The sequence below is a fragment of the Lontra canadensis genome, unplaced genomic scaffold, assembly GCF_010015895.1.
Source record: "Lontra canadensis isolate GAN:19392208 unplaced genomic scaffold, GSC_riverotter_1.0 scaffold50, whole genome shotgun sequence".
Classification (NCBI taxonomy): domain Eukaryota; kingdom Metazoa; phylum Chordata; class Mammalia; order Carnivora; family Mustelidae; genus Lontra; species Lontra canadensis.
Genome location: NW_022631044.1, coordinates 1,880,601 through 1,897,135, shown reverse-complemented (window position 1 = coordinate 1,897,135; position 16,535 = coordinate 1,880,601). Strand labels below are relative to the sequence as shown.

At 55.6% G+C, this 16,535-nt stretch overlaps 1 protein-coding gene across 11 annotated transcripts in view; it reads left to right on the top strand.

Annotated features, from left to right (window-relative positions):
- The window catches only part of DYSF (dysferlin), a 203,591-nt gene that overhangs the window by 113,521 nt on the left and 73,535 nt on the right, over positions 1–16,535 (top strand). For all 11 annotated transcript variants that reach the window (XM_032873658.1, XM_032873665.1, XM_032873662.1 and 8 more), the window contains 6 exons: positions 3,629–3,722; positions 4,202–4,279; positions 12,049–12,230; positions 13,743–13,883; positions 14,717–14,746; positions 16,175–16,204. In XM_032873658.1, the coding sequence (XP_032729549.1) occupies positions 3,629–3,722; positions 4,202–4,279; positions 12,049–12,230; positions 13,743–13,883; positions 14,717–14,746; positions 16,175–16,204 (555 nt within the window). The remainder of the gene's footprint in view (positions 1–3,628; positions 3,723–4,201; positions 4,280–12,048; positions 12,231–13,742; positions 13,884–14,716; positions 14,747–16,174; positions 16,205–16,535) is intronic.

Sequence of the window (16,535 nt, the reverse complement as noted above, 5' to 3'; positions counted from 1 at the left end):
TCTAGACACCTAGGAAAAAGAAGGGAAAGAAGAGGGTAGAGAGACCAGTGTGGGAGCAAGAAAGGCCTGGGGGCAAGAAAGGGGTCCCTAGAAGATTTTAGCTGGGTTGAGCATGAAAGTCATCAGGGATGGGGGTGTTTGGGGGGTGTCCAGACTGCTGGAGACTCAATTCAGAGGCCGTGGCTGGGCTGGGAGGGAGAGCTGACCTCCCTTTCTGCTCACAGGGTCTGAAGAGGTTGTGTGCAGAGCCCAGCCTCCCCTGTGAAGGCCAGTGGGTCAGAGGATGGAAAGACATCAGCCTGAGGTGTGGGTAGAATTCTGCCCAGGCTGGGAACCAGAGTGGTTGTGGGGCTGGGGCTCTGTTGGGAGGGACTGAACTTAGTGAGTGTCCCTCAGCCTGGTTCCTGGTTCTCCCAGCTTTTTCTCAGTAATCCCCATCTGTCATTTTGAGCTGGGGGAGAAGGGAAGGAAGAGGCAAGTCCATACTTGGGGGGCAGGTTGGGGACTGGGGGCAGTGTGGAGGGTCCTGTGGAACCCCCATTCTGGGGGCAGGACAGGTGGAAAAGCCCAGGCAGTGTGAGGGGCCTTCCCCAAGGGGATACTGGTTCCTCCCTCTGAAGGACATTGTTTCTGAGGGCCAGAGCCTGCCGTGGGCCAAGCACTGAGCTAGGCCTGAGACACCTGGCGCCTGTCTTTGTGGAAATCCCAGGGAGGGGGACCCTTTTCTGATCAAAGGAGGGCAGACTGCCCTTGGACAGAGACCCAGAAATTGCTGCCAAAGCCCCAGACCGAGGAGTTCGGGGGGGGGGGGGGCTTGGGGGGGGCAGCGGGGGGGGGGGGGGGCATCTGGAGGAGATGTGAGGTGATGGGGAAGTGCGCTGGCAGCCTTCAGCAACCACAGAGGTCCCCGCAGGTACTGGGAGGGGGCGAAGGCATTATGGGGACCTTGGGAGGCAGAGGCAGCCTCCTCCCTTCACTCACCCAACTCGTGGGGGACATGAGCATGTTGCCAGGCTGAGATGGCAGGGCCACTGGGTCCCGGGCCTTCCACCCTGCCTTTAGCCAGAACCCCTGCCCTTCCACCAAGGTGCATTGGGCTGCATGTGCTACGGGTGGTTGTATGCGGGGGGCTGGCCAAGCCCCGTTTCCAGTGTTCTGATCTGCTTTCCTTGGCGTCCTGTGCCTCTTGCCTGGGGTGGCCTGCGGGGGCCCCCAGGTCCAGCCCTATGTGCGGCCTTGCAGATCCTGAAACTGGGAGCCATTAGCTGTTGGATGTGGTGTGGGCTCTGGCAGGATGCCAGTGCAGCATTGTGGGGCCAAATGCTTTTTCTGGTGGGAAACCAGGATGCCTGGGGTCCGCACCTGCTCAGGAGAGAGGATCCTGTTCAGGGTCTTTCCTTGTCTGTAGTATGACACCCTCCCTGTTATCCTGCTTTCCCGTGTGTGCGTGTGTGTGTGTGTGTGTGTGTGTGTGTGTGTGTGTGTGTGTTGAGAGACTGATTGCTTGATTGATTGCTTTTGATTTCTGCCCAGGGCTGTGGCTCCTGAAATGTCCACTTTTCCAGCTTCTGGAATAATTTTGAACAAATATGAGGTATATGAATACCACCCCTGAGAATAATTGCGAGATTTACAGTTTATGCCCTACCCAGCCTCTGCCCCACTGTGCTTTATTTCTTTCATAAGATCATTACTAGCAAATACTTATTGAGCATTTATTACATGCCAGGAGTTGTGCTAAGAACACGCAATGTATCTCCTTAGTAATCACAGCAACTTTCTGAGATAGATACTGTAGAATTATTCCAAATTTATGGACACGATTCAGAGAGGTTAAGCAAGCTGCCCAAAGTCACACAGCCAATACATAGCAGGATCGTAATTGGAGCCCCCGAAATCTGGTTCTAGAACTTGTGTTGAAGTTATGATCAAAAGAAGGGGGCCTTTGAGGGGGGTGTCCTGTGGTGGTTGCCAGAGACTTCCTGGTTGAAGCTAGAACTCGCTGAGACCCCTGGAAGAGCAGATGGACCCGTCTTTCCTGCATGTGTTTCTTAGGGTCCCTTTTGCAGGAAGGGAGCAGAGGAAGACCTGGCCTATGTTAGGATGCATTTCTATGTTGACCTACAGTGACCAGGGCAGGCTTTCCCTCAGTGTCCTAAGATGCCCTGAAGATGGAGGGGTTTGGGATAGTCAGAGGCAATTCTAGCTAGGGAAGAGGAAGAGCTTGTGATGGAGCAGGTGTGAGTCTTGGCCAGCTTAAAGGGGGCATGGCCTGCCTAATGCTGAGCACTGGGTTTGGGGGAGGGAAGTCCTGGTGTTGAATGGGAAAATGGCGCAGGTCACCTGAGGTCTGATCAGGGTCCTTCAGGTACTGAGGGTGCATGAAGGATTTGGGCTCTGGATAACGATACTGGTTCTGGCTCTGGGTGTGGGCAGATCAGAAGTGGGAAGGCAGGCTTTCAGGGAGACTTCTCCAATGAGGGGTCTAGGACTGGGCCCTGAGAGTGGGTGTGGCTTGGTGAGGACCATGTAGAAGTGGCCATGTGTCTTCTCTTTGGAGAGAGGGTGAGATTCCTGGGAGATGGCTATGGCAGGGTGGCAGGGTGGCAAGTCCTGCCAAACGGCCACCCTGTGTGGGCCTGCACCAGATTAACAGGCCACTGGTGAGCCCAGAGTTTCTGTTCACTCACAAGGGTGTGTGTGCTTGTGTGTTGGGAACAGGAATAGGGCAAGAGAGTGGGGCAGTTGATGGTAGGGAAGAGAGAGGCGAGGGACCTGGAGAAATCTCTTGGAGAGGCTGCAGAGAGAGTGGACAGCATGGGAACACTGTCCAGCTCTCCCCATCCCTCTGCTGGGCTCTGGGCCACAGGATGCTGGTGGGCTTGCCAAGAAAGCCAAATCTGGAGGCTGGGCTGTTGAGTAACCAGTACATTTCCTGTACTTGTGGGGGCCTTGATCCCTGCTGGTTCCCTGAAGTTCCCCATGTCATGCAAGATGCCAATGAGGGGCCAGTGTGCCCGAGCTGGCTCTGGATACACCTGGGCGGTAGGCACCTAGTCCAAGGAGGCTGGTGTATGGCTCAGCAGTTAGAGCCCAGTGTGAATGAGGACAAAGTGAGGGGACTGACTTGCTAGTTTCGTGAGCAGTACACTGGCAGACTGGCTTCTGAGCCTGAGTGCTTATGGACCCTGCCTCTTGCTCATGTCCCTGTCCTGGCCACAGCCTGCGTCCTCTTTTGCCCTCAGCTTAGTGCGAGCTGGTGAGAGGTGGCGACAACATAGCACAGCTTCCCCCAGAGCTAGGACCCAGTGTCCAGATGTGCAGGGAGTGGACAGAGGTCCCCCGGTTTGGCTTCTCTTAACTCATCCCAGTGGGAAAATCCCCATTGGATTCTCTGCCCTCTAGTTCTTCCTTCTATCAGACCCTAACCTCTTGGGCCAGAATCACTCCATATCCCAAGTGGAGTCTGGGGAGGCTACAGGAGGATGTGGTACCCTAGAGTAAATTCAGAGGCCAATGGCCCAGCTCTCAGCAGCAGAGGAGTGTTGTCTAGAGGTCTCCTGACTTGGGCAAATGACCCCCCCAGCTCTGAGGTCAGGATTGGTCACGACCAGCTCTGTGTCTCCAGGGCGGCGTGGTAGATGACAGGAGTGACGATTCCATGTCCGTGTCCACCCTGAGCTTCGGTGTGAACAGACCCACGATTTCCTGCATCTTTGATTGTAAGTGATGCTTGGCGGTGTCTCGCAGGGTGAAGTCGACAGGTGTGTAGCCTCATGCATTTTTGTATGGGGGCTAGGGAGAATCGAGTCTAGGTGCTTTGTGGTGGGTATGTGTCTTTGGTGGGGGTGTGTAGGCACGCTCACGCATTCATACACATGCATGTCCAGCTGCGTGTGGCGTGCCTGGGTTCGGGCGTTCAAGGCCCAGTGCATTCTGGCTGCCCCTATCATTTATTTGGCTTCTCCTCCATCCCCTCTCCCCAGCTCTCAGGCCCCAGGACACGACACTCAGGAGCCATGCTCTGCTCTGATCCTGTGAGCGGTTCACTCCCACAGAGGGTGACATGTGACATGTGTCATTTCCATGGCTCACACCCTTCGTCTGTGGCCCTTCCTGCGGGAGACTCCCCTCACCCCAGCTGCTGCTCTCAGCTGCTCCTAGCCGCTCACTTGGCATCTCTGTTTCCTCCTTGGTACAGATGGGAACCGCTACCACTTACGCTGCTATATGTACCAGGCCCGGGACCTGCCCTCGATGGACAAGGACTCCTTTTCTGGTAGGTGGGAAGGGAATCAGAGACCAGGGGCTGAGAGCCGGGAGCTGAGCCAGCAGGGCTTCTCCAGTGTGTGGGAGCTGGGGCTGTTTGTGGGATTTGTGGAGGTGGCTCATTTTGCCGGCGTCACTGGGTTGGTTGTCAGGTGGCCTGCTTGACCCTTCTGCTGGGTTTGTTGACCATCACTTCCTTCTGAGAGCCCCTCTGGCTCTGACCCCCAGACACTTCTGTCTCCAGGGTCTCCTGCAGCCTCTTGCTACTCTTCCTGCTCCTACTTGGGGGGCTTCCCAGGCCTCTAAGTCTGATGGTCTTGACAGTCTGTCTGTGTGTCCTCTTCTCTGGGCACTGAAGTGCCCTCACCTTCCCTGGCTCCATGGACCACCCATGTTGGAGAAGCTTACAGGCCTTCAGTTCATAGGAGCTCCATGTGTCTAGCCAGGTGTGTCCCCCAGGATGCCTCCATCACTGGCTCCTCAGTTCATCCTATCAAAACTGAACTCCTTGTGCCCTCCTTCCCCCATCCAGGCCTCCCCTCTTTGCCTACCTTGGTTCTGGTGTTGCATTAGCACGTGTCTATTGCCTGTCAGTTTGGAAACCATCCGTCCTCCAGTCCCGCGGATTCTGGCTTCTGAATCTCTCTTGGAGATGTTCCCAGGAACTGGCCTCACTCTTTCTCATTTCCTGACCTCCCTCACCTTCCACCCTGCCTCAGACAGATCTGGTCATGTCACTCCTCTGATTTCCAGTGTAGACACTGGGAGACAGCTGGGGATTTTTGTGGATCGGACTCCTGTGGAGCTTGCAGTTGCATTGTTCCCTAGTTGGCCTCTAAGACTAGCTCTGGTCTCACCAACTTTTGTCAACCTTTGTGGAGCTCTTCCTGGCCTTTCTACTCCATGCCCTATCTGCCTAGAATGCATTCCGTCCCAAATTTTAACCTAGCAAACTCTTACTCATTCTTCAAGACCTAGCTCAGGTCCTCTGATGCTGCCCCAAGCCCAGATGGTTGCTCTTCCTTGACACTAGGCCGGCGCCCCACCAACGCCTCTCACAGTCCTGACTGCCATCTAGATCAACTGCTGTCTGTCTTTCCCACTCTGACTGTGAACTCCTCCAGGAAGGCGCTTTGTCTTGTCTTTGAACCTGCACTTGGTACCTGAAGAACGGACACTGACTGAGCGCTCAGTGTGAGCCCTGGCTTTTTACTGGTCTCGGTGCACGTGACCCTTACGTCTCTCCTATGAGCTAGGGGCTTCATGTTCCCATTTTACAGGTGAGGAGACAGAGACGCAGATAGCTTAGCTAAATTGCTTGAGATCAAATAGCTGACAAATGGCCTGCCATCCTCCAAGTGCTTGCTACTTCCTTGAGTAGAAGTGAATTCTTCTGTGAGAGTGAACTTCTGTTCACTATAGGATGGCCCTATAGCTCACAGCCACTTGCCTCTCTTTGGGCCCTGCTCCTCCCCCACAGGGGGGACCACCCTCATGCCTCACCCCAGCAGCTGGGGTTCCCCACATTCTCTCCTCCCAGTGACCTGTTTTCCAGCCGTGGGCAGCCAGGTACATGGTAGATGGAGCAATTTCTCCTCTGGGCTTTGGGTCCCCAGGTCCCAACAGCACCCTCTGAAAAGCGTATGCAAAACCCACATGCTGCAGTTGGTGGGGGAGGGGCAGACGTGTGCACCTGGCCCTTGCTGGGAACCTGCCAGAATGCTCGCTGCCCATTGGGATGTACGCTGAGAGAAGAGAGGTGAACTCATCCACAGCCTTTCTTCTTCCTTAGCAGGGCATGAGAGACGAGGGTGCAGGTGGCAGGCCTGTGTGGGCGTGGGGCGAGGACCGGGGGGGCCTTTGTCCTCCTGTTGTTGTCCTTGGGCTGGGCTGGCCGAGGACACTGCCGGGACGGAGGCCCTCCCAAGAAACCCGTGCTGGGAGGTGGCACGCACCCCGGGGGACCACAGGCAGGGTCAGCCCGGCACTGGCCTGTGGGAGATGTCACACTTTCCATCCCAGCCCCACCCCCTCCCCCAAATAAACATCCCTTGAGCTTTGAGGGCACTGCCCAGGGCTTCCTCAGAGGCTGCTGGCTTCTGAATGAAAGGCCTGATTGACCAGCTGCTGGAAAGGAAAACAGCAGCCAACATGGGTGAACCTATAAAACCCAGAGTGTTTATTTTCACTCCCAAACCCTAAACCAAAGCAATTTCTCCCCTGGCACTGACCCTGGGGCGGCTGGCGGCTGAAGGCTGTGCGTGGCCACCGGCTGGCACTTCTTGGAGGAAACTCATGTGTGAATCCGGACCGTCTGGGGCCAGGGAAGGGTCTAGTGTGGCCTCTGTTGCTGGTATCATCCTCCAGCCTGCCTGCTGAGTGTATGGGACAGAGACGGCTCTCTTCCAGAAGGTGCTCCTTTGACTGTGACCTGTGATGCCCTGGGTCTTTCCTGCAGCGGTGGGCTCCCAGGGCCCCGAGCTGTGCTGGTGCTGTGTCTGTCTGCTTCCTTCTCTCTGGCCGAGGTTTTGGGTGGGCGGGGGGTGGGATGGGGACACACAGGAACTGCCTAGGAAACACTTGGTGAATAATATTAAACTCAGGCAGGAAAGGGAGGCTTGTGGAGATGTTCTGTCCAGGCCACCTGAGGGTTCTGCCTCCGAAGGGGTTTCAATATATAGTCAGCCTCAATTCTCCAGACATCGGAAGGACATTTGTGGTTCGTGGCTATGAGGATGCGTGGTCTGTGTAGCAGCTAGGCATTTAGAAACATAAAATGATGCTTAATTCCAATGACTTCTCTTTGACATTGGGTTGGGGTTGCCCCTGCCTGGTGAGCAGAGGTCCCATTAAGACAACCCGTGAGACGCTCTGTTGTGAGGTCATGACATATCAGAAGATGGCCCTTAGGCTGGGGGAATCAGAAATTCCCCTTGGAGGGCCTCACAGACCAGGGGGCTCAGGGGGCCTGCCTACCTTGGTTTGCCAAGCAAATGAGAGATGGTAAGTAGAACAAAAGCTAAGTTATTAATTTACCAGAGTGCAGTATCTGTAAAGACAATAGAAGGTCGTGTGCCCTCTTTGTTGGCCTCATGGTTCCTGGGAGATCAAAGGTGTGTGCCAGGTGGGTGGTCCCGAGAGCTATTACTCAAGGGCAGGCCACATTGGGGTCTCACAGCGGAGGTCACCTCCGTGGGGACCAGTGTTTTAGTTTTACGTCCCAATCCAGGCTCTGTCTTGGGTTGGACTGGGGAGCCCTTGCTTCGGGGCTTACAGCGTCTGGACTCCAGTCGCGGCCCTCTCCCTCTCGAAGCAGACTTTCTGTTAAGTTGGCTCTGGCAGGGGGAATTCTCCCGTTGAGCTCATGGAGCTGTTTTCCAAAGTGTGTCGGAGGCTTGTGAAATGCTCCACTTAAGCAGGGTTCCTGAGCAAGGGAGACTGGAGAACAGTGCACACTTCCAGATTTACAATGCACAGTGGCATTGAGAGGCTTTGGAATGGCTTCAGGAAAGGAGCCTGTTTGACTTGTTTAAGTGCTCACTAGATCCCCAGAGAACTCGCGTTTACGAAGCTCACATTTTGGGGAACACCGATCTGTAGGATTCAGTCCAGATTGCTCCGCTCAGATCTGGGATCTTTGTGAGCTCCTCCTCCCTCTCTCATCCCCACTGCCCTGGGCGTTCCCTTCCTCCCCTCAGCCAGACCAACTAGTGGCTGTTTCTCAAATGCCCAGGCTCTTTGGTGTCATCGTGAGTGCTGTGCTGGTGTCTAGAATGCCCCCTTTCCCTTGGTGTGCCTTGGTCCCTCCTCGTTCTGGAGACTAAGGGTAGGAGACCTCCTTTGGGGTGATTGACATGATGCTGCCAGGCTCCATTGGGGTATCCCCGACACCCCCACCTTATTCATTCCCTGAGTAAGCTGCACATCACCTTGGAATCTAACTGCCCTGTAGTGACCATTTCCAGCCAGTAGTCGTGATCTTAAGAGCCTAGATTTCATCTCCTTCATTTTCCTATCCCTAGTGCTCTGCTTACCGACCACGCACTGGTCAGTCAGTAGTTACAGAGTGAACGAATGACGGGTTACACATAATGCTGGAGTGAACATCTCTGTGCATATAGCTTTTTGGTTAATTTGGGTGATTCCCAGGAATAGAGGAAGCAAGGTATAAACAGTTTTATGTTGTTTAGGGCATACTGCCCAGTTGCTTTCCTGAACTGCTTCCAGCAGTCAAGGAGAGTACCCATTTCATCAAATATTTGCCAACACTGGGTTTTATAATTCCAAATAATTTTTCTTAATTTAATAGGAAGAAATATTGCTATATTACAGTTTTCTTTTGCACTACTCCCCTCTTTCTGAAGGGTTTTTTCCCAAAGGGCATGGAGTGGTGGAAGGAGCACTAGACTGGGAGTCAAGGGGGTCTAGCCCTGGTCACAGGTGAGCATGGGCTAGTAACTTTGTCTTCATGGGGCAAAGCTCTCTTTTTTTTTTTTTTTTTTTTAGATTTTATTTATTTATTTGACAGAGAGATCACAAGCAGGCAGAGAGGCAGGCAGAGAGAGAGGAGGAAGCAGGCTCCCTGCTGAGCAGAGAGCCCAATGCGGGGCTCGATCCCAGGACTCCGAGATCATGACCTGAGCCAAAGGCAGCGGCTTAACCCACTGAGCCACCCAGGCGCCCCAAGGGGGCAAAGCTCTCTTGTCTGACAAGTGGGATGGTGCTGTCTGCCCTGTCTCCCATCCCAGGGGTCTGAGCTGGGAAGTTAGGAGGGCTTGGGAGGAAGGCTCAGTGTATGGTTAAGGTCTAGGAAGGCTCTAGGAAGGTCTGAGCAGCAGAGTTGGGTGCAGGGCTCTAGGTCCAGACAAAGAACCACCTGCCTGGGGCCTCTAGCAGGGATGGTATCCCGTAGAAGCACGTGTGTTCACAGCTGGAGTCGTCTAGGGCAGCTCATGGTCCTCAGAGAGCCCCAGTCCAGCCACTTTCTACTTCAGCTCCGTGTGGCCTGGTGGGTGATGCCCGAGGGCCAACGCTGCCCCTCTTCTATGGGAGTGTCCCTGAGAGGAGTGCTAGACTGGAGTGATAGAGAAGAACCAGCTCCTCACCTTCCCTTCCACCTCTCCTCAGGACTTGCTTCTCCCTCCCCTTGGCTCTCCTGGAAGAGCGATGAGTCTGTGCATTTGTCTGGCTTCCCTTCATCTGACCACCTTAATTCAGCAATACCCCTGCTCGCCTTCTTTCTTTTTTTTGGAGGGGCTGGGCCCTGTGGGGGGAGAAGCCGGGCCCCAGCACACAGTAGCCCAGTGTCTGAGGCCCCAGGCCTCCAGGCCTGCTCTTTACAATGCCTTTGTTGTGTGTTTTTTCCTCCCCTGGGCGGGCGGGGCGCGTGTGTGGGTCTGGGTGATTCTTGTTTGAAAGCCACCCCCTCCCCGTTCCCCCAACGCTGAGCTCATTGCTTGGGCCGCTGGGGCCGCTGGAAGGAGTTGGCCCGCTGTGGGGGGGGGGGTGCGCGTGGGGGGTGCTGCCAACACCAATACAGGGTACGTAGCCGCTACAATGTGCAATTGTGATCTTTGTGTAAACGCGGCCGGTCTGGGGCCCTCATGCTTATAAAAATAAAGCGTTGGGAAGCACGGGGGGTGGGAACAAAAGGGGCTTTTTCGCCGGCTCTCTAATATGGTTTTATTTATCGGAACGCGCCCTCTTTCCCTTACTGGAACCAGGGAGAGGTTCTCTGCCGAGCTTGGAGCTGATGGTATCACAGCCAGACGGTTTCATTAAATGCGCAGACGCCGCTGGGCCCTGCCAGGGGCAGGAGGGGAAGTGTTTGGGGCCAATCCTACCGGGGCCGGTGCATGGAAGGGGAGCCCTATGCCAGGGAGGTTTCCACCAGGTGGGGGTGGCATGTCTCCTCTGCCCATTTCCCTTCAAGGGCCTTGCAGTCTTCTACCCCCGAATCAGGTTCAAACTGTTTCCTTCAGGAAGCCCTCTAGGATTGACTACACTGTGGCTTTTGTGCCTGAAGCCTGGTTCCATGCTGGTGGCTACCTCCTGTGAACCAAACCCAACCTTATTCAGCCACTGAGTGCCCATAGCATCTGCCTCCTAGCTTAGATCTCCCTCACCCTTAAAATTAGCCATGCCGTGGGCCAACAATCAGAATCTTGGCCCCTTCTCCCCCCATCTCTTGATGGGAGTCCTCTCTCACCTCCCTGCCTCTTCTAGGGTCACTCTTTGTCACCTCCTGTATGTTGGCGGTAGTGTGGCATTTGGTCTCCTTAGGGCCAAGGTACCTGTTCCTCTCCCCTTCCTTCGTGAGGAAGGGCTGTCTCCCCACCCACATCCCGGGAGTACAGCTGGACATCCTAGCACTAGCACTTAGGGTCTAGGGTCACATGGGGGTTAGGGCACAGCTGGGGATATACTGGGAGGCTCAGAGGAGGCAGAGTGCCTCAGGCTGGAGCGGGGCCAAAGGTGGAGGGCATGGGTGAGGGCGAGTTGGGCTCAGCCCTCCCAGATACCTAGCATCCAGTTGCCAGCTTCCTGTATCTCTGGACTTGTCCTTCAGCATCTGGCACGTTGAGTCTTACAAAATGGCAGCAAACTGGACAGTGCCCCCCATCTGACATCTTCATGGGAGAAGCTGGTGGAGCCCCTCCTCCAAGCCCTTTGCCCCTGTCCCAGATTGCCTGCACTCAGTTCTGTAGGCATTTCTCCTGCCCTGGTTCTCCAAGTGTGGCCCGGAGGACAGCATCCCAACCATCTGGGAACTTGTTAGAAATGCAAATTCTCAGGCCCCTCCCCAGATCTGATGAACACATCTCTGGGCGTGGGGCCCAGCAGTCTGTGTAAGCTTTCCAGGTGATTCTGCTGCATGGTCACATTTGAGAGCCACGGCCCTAGAATCTTCTCTAGTGACACCAACTTCCCTTTGGGAACAGGTGGGGGGAATGACTAGCGGGCAGGCAGGTTGCACAATGGTTTGGGGCAGCAGGGAACTGGAGGGATCTCAGCATTCCTGTCACATCACCCACTGCCAAAGAGCTCTTCAGTCCACGGGCTTCCCTTTGGGGCGCTCACCCATCCAAGCACTGCTGTCTCTGCCTGAACCCTTGCAGGGGCCTCGGAACTGGTGTCCCTGCTTGCTCCAGGCTGTTCTCCGTGTGGCAGCCAGTGTGGGCTTGCTGAAGGGCAGGTCTAGGCACCCCATCTGAGGGTAACAGCATCTCTGCTGTACTCTCCCTTCCTCAAGGAAGATAGATCCCTTTCTCACACCATGGTGTCTTAGAGCCACTCTTCAAGGCATTGATCAGGATTGTAGTTTTATGGTTGCTTGTATGGATTATGGTTCTGCTCTAACTGTATTCTCAGCCCCTAGCACCTAGCTCTTGACCTGGCCTACAGAAGGCTTTTTATAAATGCTTGCTGGATGAATGAATGCATGTACTGTCCAGGATGCACTTCCTCTAGCAGGACCTGGTGGCCAGCCCAGAAAGGAGCCTGGAAGGGGGCTTCTTTGGATCTCTAGGCCTGCTTTCCTGGAACTCAGCTCCGTCTCTGCACTGTGACCCACCAGAGGGCTTTAGAGAGGGCTGGGGTGGGGCGAGGGGGTTGCGCTGGGGAAACAGGCTCCCACCTGTAGGTTGCCCCAGCCAGAGCAGCAGCCATGGCTCTGCTCCAGCTCTGTGGCCCACACGACCCCTGAGCAGACAACTCTCATGGTCTCTGCTGTGTCCTGCCCCTCCCCACCCTGCCCCACCCTGTGCCTGACCCACCCAGATCCCTACGCCATCGTCTCCTTCCTGCACCAGAGCCAGAAGACAGTGGTGGCAAAGAACACTCTGAACCCCACTTGGGACCAGACACTCATCTTCTATGAGATTGAGATCTTTGGTGAGCCGGCCAGCATCGCCGAGCAGCCACCCAACATTGTGGTGGAGCTGTATGACCACGACACCTACGTGAGTCTGCCTGCCTTCCTCCCTCTTCCTCTCACCGCCCACAGCCTCCAGGAGCGGGGGTGGGAGACACCACCCAAAGGGGTACCAAGCCAGATGGCCTCTCCCCTGACCCCATAGGCTACAGAGCTGTTAAAACATTCTAGAGTAATTAAAAATGGATTGCTCATAGGTGAGCTGTGTCTGTGGCAGGGAGAGGGGATGGAGCTGGAGGAGTGTTTGGTTCTGGGTCAGGGTTCTCTGCCTCTGACTTGCTTCTGAGACCCCAGCCCAGGAGTCCTCTCTCCCCATCTGAGAGCTACATCGACTCCACAAATGGTCATGGGGTGCTTGTGTGTGGGCTAAGTGGTCGGCACGTGGCTTTCCCAGCGTAGGTGGGAGTTGATACGCCCCCACGGAGTAGAGAGATCCCCCCAGGGGCACAGGTAGGGCCCTTCTCCAGAGCTGGCCAGCTGACCCTCCCGGGATGCTGGCCAAACTCAGTGGCCCTGCTGTTCAGAATGGTAGCGGCTCAGCACATGTGGCCTTGAGCAGTTGAAAAGTGGCTAGTGCACCTGAGAAACCCCATTTTCATTTTCAGTTTTAATCAGTTAAGCTTTATATTTGAATCGACGCAGGTACTGGAGAGCACAGCTCTAGAAGATTCCTAGGAGGGACAGATAGCCCATCTCCCAAGGCTGGCACTTGGGGGAAGCCTGTGGGGAAGACCCAGGCCCTGAAGGAAATGTGATTGGGGTGTTCAGGCCAGGTGGTGGGGTGTTCCAGCACAGCAGGAAGAAGAGGGAGGCAGGAGGACCGGGACGGGCTGGGCCAGGGGACGAGGCGGGGGAGCAGGTGCAAGTTCTAGTACAGGGGTGGGGGCAACGGAGGCTGGGGGAGATGGCAGACATGACAGCCAGGGGCTGAAAGGGCAGCTGAGGCCAGCATGCTGGAGTTGGGTACGGAGGGAATGAGGCAGGACAGGAGAGGTGAGCAGGCTCCAGTGAGGGGCCTCCCATGCTGGAGGCGATGTGGGCCAGGGAGTGGGGGTGGGGGCCACGGAAGGTGCCTGAACTGGGGAATGATAAGATCAAAACATCATTTTAACAGGACTCACTGAATTTGATGAGTGATCACAGTTTTCCCAGGTAGATTGAAAGGAGATGAAGAAGCCCATGGAAATGTCAGATACCTCCTGTGATGAGGGTGTTAAGGAAATGCCAGGGAGCTGTCACTGTGGTCTCTAAGGGGCTCAGAGCTTGATTAAATTAAATCAGTGTGAAGGCTAGTTAGACCTACAGAGGGGTTTTTAACCATCATGGGATTGCAAATCTAGCAATGGTGGTCAGAGGTCCCTTGTATGTTGTCCTCACGTTCTTCTGAGGGGGTTAGAGTGCAACATTCTGCCCCAGGGGAGTGCCCTGACTGCTGAGTCTCTTGCTAGTGCAGGAGGCTGGGTATGGATCTGGGGATTGCTCTGACGCCACCTGCAAGCCTGAACTGGGGGATGCTGACTCTTCTTTCTCCATGCTCTAGGGTGCAGATGAGTTTATGGGCCGCTGCATGTGTCAGCCCAGTCTGGAACGGATGCCCCGGCTGGCCTGGTTCCCCCTGATAAGGGGCAGCCAGCCGGCGGGCGAGCTCCTGGCCTCTTTTGAGCTCATCCAGAGAGAGAAGGTGAGGCTGGTTCATATCCACATCCAGGAAGCCCAGGCAGGGACTACATCATAGTGGAGAACAAGAGGGCACAGGGAGGGGATGCTCCCGTGGAGGAGAGGGACTCTAATATATCCTTCTTCCCTGATTGGGGGCCCACAGTCAGTGGGGAACACTGGACCGCCACATGCTGTCAGGCCTTCTGCTGAGGGTTGGCTCTGCCTATCTTTTCTGAACCCCAAATCACAATATGCTCTCACTGTTAGGGAGAGCGTTGGGAATCTGGGTTGTGCTAGAACGCCTGCATCTTTGCGCCGTTGGCTCTATTTCCCCCTGAGTCATAACTTGAAGTGGTTTCTGGGAGTCGGACCTCTGTGATCTGGTTTGGGGGGGTCGTAAGTGTGATGGGGGCATCTCCGCAGACGGGTAAGGGCAGGACCTCTGTTCTAGTCCTCCTCTGCCATGGCCTGGCCTCATGACCCAGGGCCAGCCACTTCCCTGCTCTGACAGGGGGCATTTGGTTTACGACCATCTCTCCAAAGTTGCTCTTTCTGTGGGGTGAACCTCCATAGGTAGGCCGGATAGAAATAGGGATATTCCAGTGAGGTGTCTGGGACACATGCTACCCACCCGGCTTCCCTTTGCCGTCGCCCGCCACCTCGAGCTTCCTCTGAGAGTCCGTAGGCCTCCAGGGGACAGAGTCTGCAAACCCCAGCACTGTCTGATCACTGATACAGTCCATGGGTGTTATTTTATGGAGGGAAATGCCTTTGCCTGGCCAAGGCAGAAAGAAGGGTGCTGGGGCCTTTGGTGACAGGCACCTGACCAGAGCTCTCTTGTTTTCTGCTTCCTAGCCGGCCATTCACCATATTCCTGGTTTTGAGGTAAGTCTTGCCCTCACCTTTTCTCCTTTAATAGACTGCCGTCCTCCTGGCGTGCCGCACCCCCACCCCACCCCGGGGCTAGGAAGGGTGATCAGCCAAATACCACCAGCATCTTGCCTTCAAGCAGAGGAAGAGTCCGGTGGGACCACGGGGCAGGGTGGGCAAGGGCTGGGGTCCCTGTGCAGCTCTGGCCTTTCCTGCCCTTCTTCCCAGAGAATTCCGGGAATCACAGACTCTCAGAATGAAATGACCTCCTGGCCACCCAGACCAGTTGCCCTCAGCTGGGCAGCCTCTTAGAATCCCTTAGGCAGCTTGAAATCACCAGCACTCAGGCTGCACCCCAGACTGAACAAAAACACCACCTCTTGGGGGGGTGGCCCAGGCCTTGGTGGCCTTCGGTGCTGCCCTGGTGGGCCGGGGGGTGGGTTTAAAAGTGCGGCCGGGGGCTGAAAACCATCCAGGTGTGGTAAGAAAGGCCGAGCCTTGGGACCCACTTCAAACTGACTGAAGTGTACCCTGAAGGCACGGGGCAGCCCCGCCTCCATGTACTCATGAAAACTCCAGGGGCTCCGACGCATGTTTGGTCCCCAAGTTGTGATTTAGACCACGGTTCCACTGTGACCCAGTTTCCTCACTCTGCTAGTGGTGGGGATGTCCACCCTGCTCCCACTCCCCTTCTTCTTGTGGGAGTCATGGTAGAAAATGCAAACCCTCTCCTGGCACCCCTGCTAATTTGATTTGGGGAGTGTTGTTCTTGCCGGGCTCAGCAGCCGCTTGGAGAAGTGGTCATTCCGGCTGTGTTTGGATGCCTCCTCCCTTTCGAGGCAGCCGGCACAATTTGCCGACAGTTTGTACCCTGCAGGCCCTCCTTTGCCATCAGCCCCCCACTCCACCTTCAGCTTCTCCCCCGCTCCCGGCTCTGGCTTCTCTCCATCTCTCTCTCCTGTTCAGTCCAAGCGCCTGCTCTCGGGCCGGCCAGCCCCTGGGGACCCAAGTTGTTTCTCCTTGCCTCACCCAGGTCCACATGCTCCAGCAGAAATAGCAGCTCTGAGGGGTCAGACCTGGCTGCTTCCTGAGGCTGCTGCACCCGGTCTGGGACCCTTCCTACCACCTGTCACTTTCCTTTCTCCCATCACCTCTGGAGATGCCTGGGCTCTAGGTTCATGCCCTGGCCTCTCCTACCAGTCTCTGCATCAACACCCCATCACACCTTCCTTCTCGGGAACCATGTGGAAGGCATGGCCAGAAGTGCATCACCATGGCCCTTGATGGGAGGACGTTTCTTTTGGCTTCACTTAGGGTGACATCTGGTGTGCTGTTCGCTGCCCCAATCTAGTGCTCCTTATCACTAATGCTAAACTTTTACCCTCCCTCCTCACTTCCCTCCACCAATCCCCTGGACACGGAACACCCCATGGTGTGGCCTAGGTGCACGATACGTCGGGAATCCTGGATGAGGTGAGCTGAAGGGACATGCGGGGACAGAGGGAAGGAGGAGGCTCTTCTCTGGGCAAGTGTCCCAGAGCCATCTGAGCTCCTGGTGCCCCAGTGGTCAGTGGCCACTCAGGGACCTGCCTGGATTTCATTCCTCACACTCTGTGCAGACCTGGGGCTGCCTGGGGTATATCCTGGCGTGATTTTGGCCCCAGAAGCCTTGCTGTCCTGTTGGAGGCTGGATTCACCCGGACCTCCTGGCAGAAATAGTGTCTCATCTGGCTGATTACCAGGTGGCATGTTTTCAAGAATAAAAAGTTCACAAGGGGCCAGAGTAGTCAAGGAAGCCTTTCTG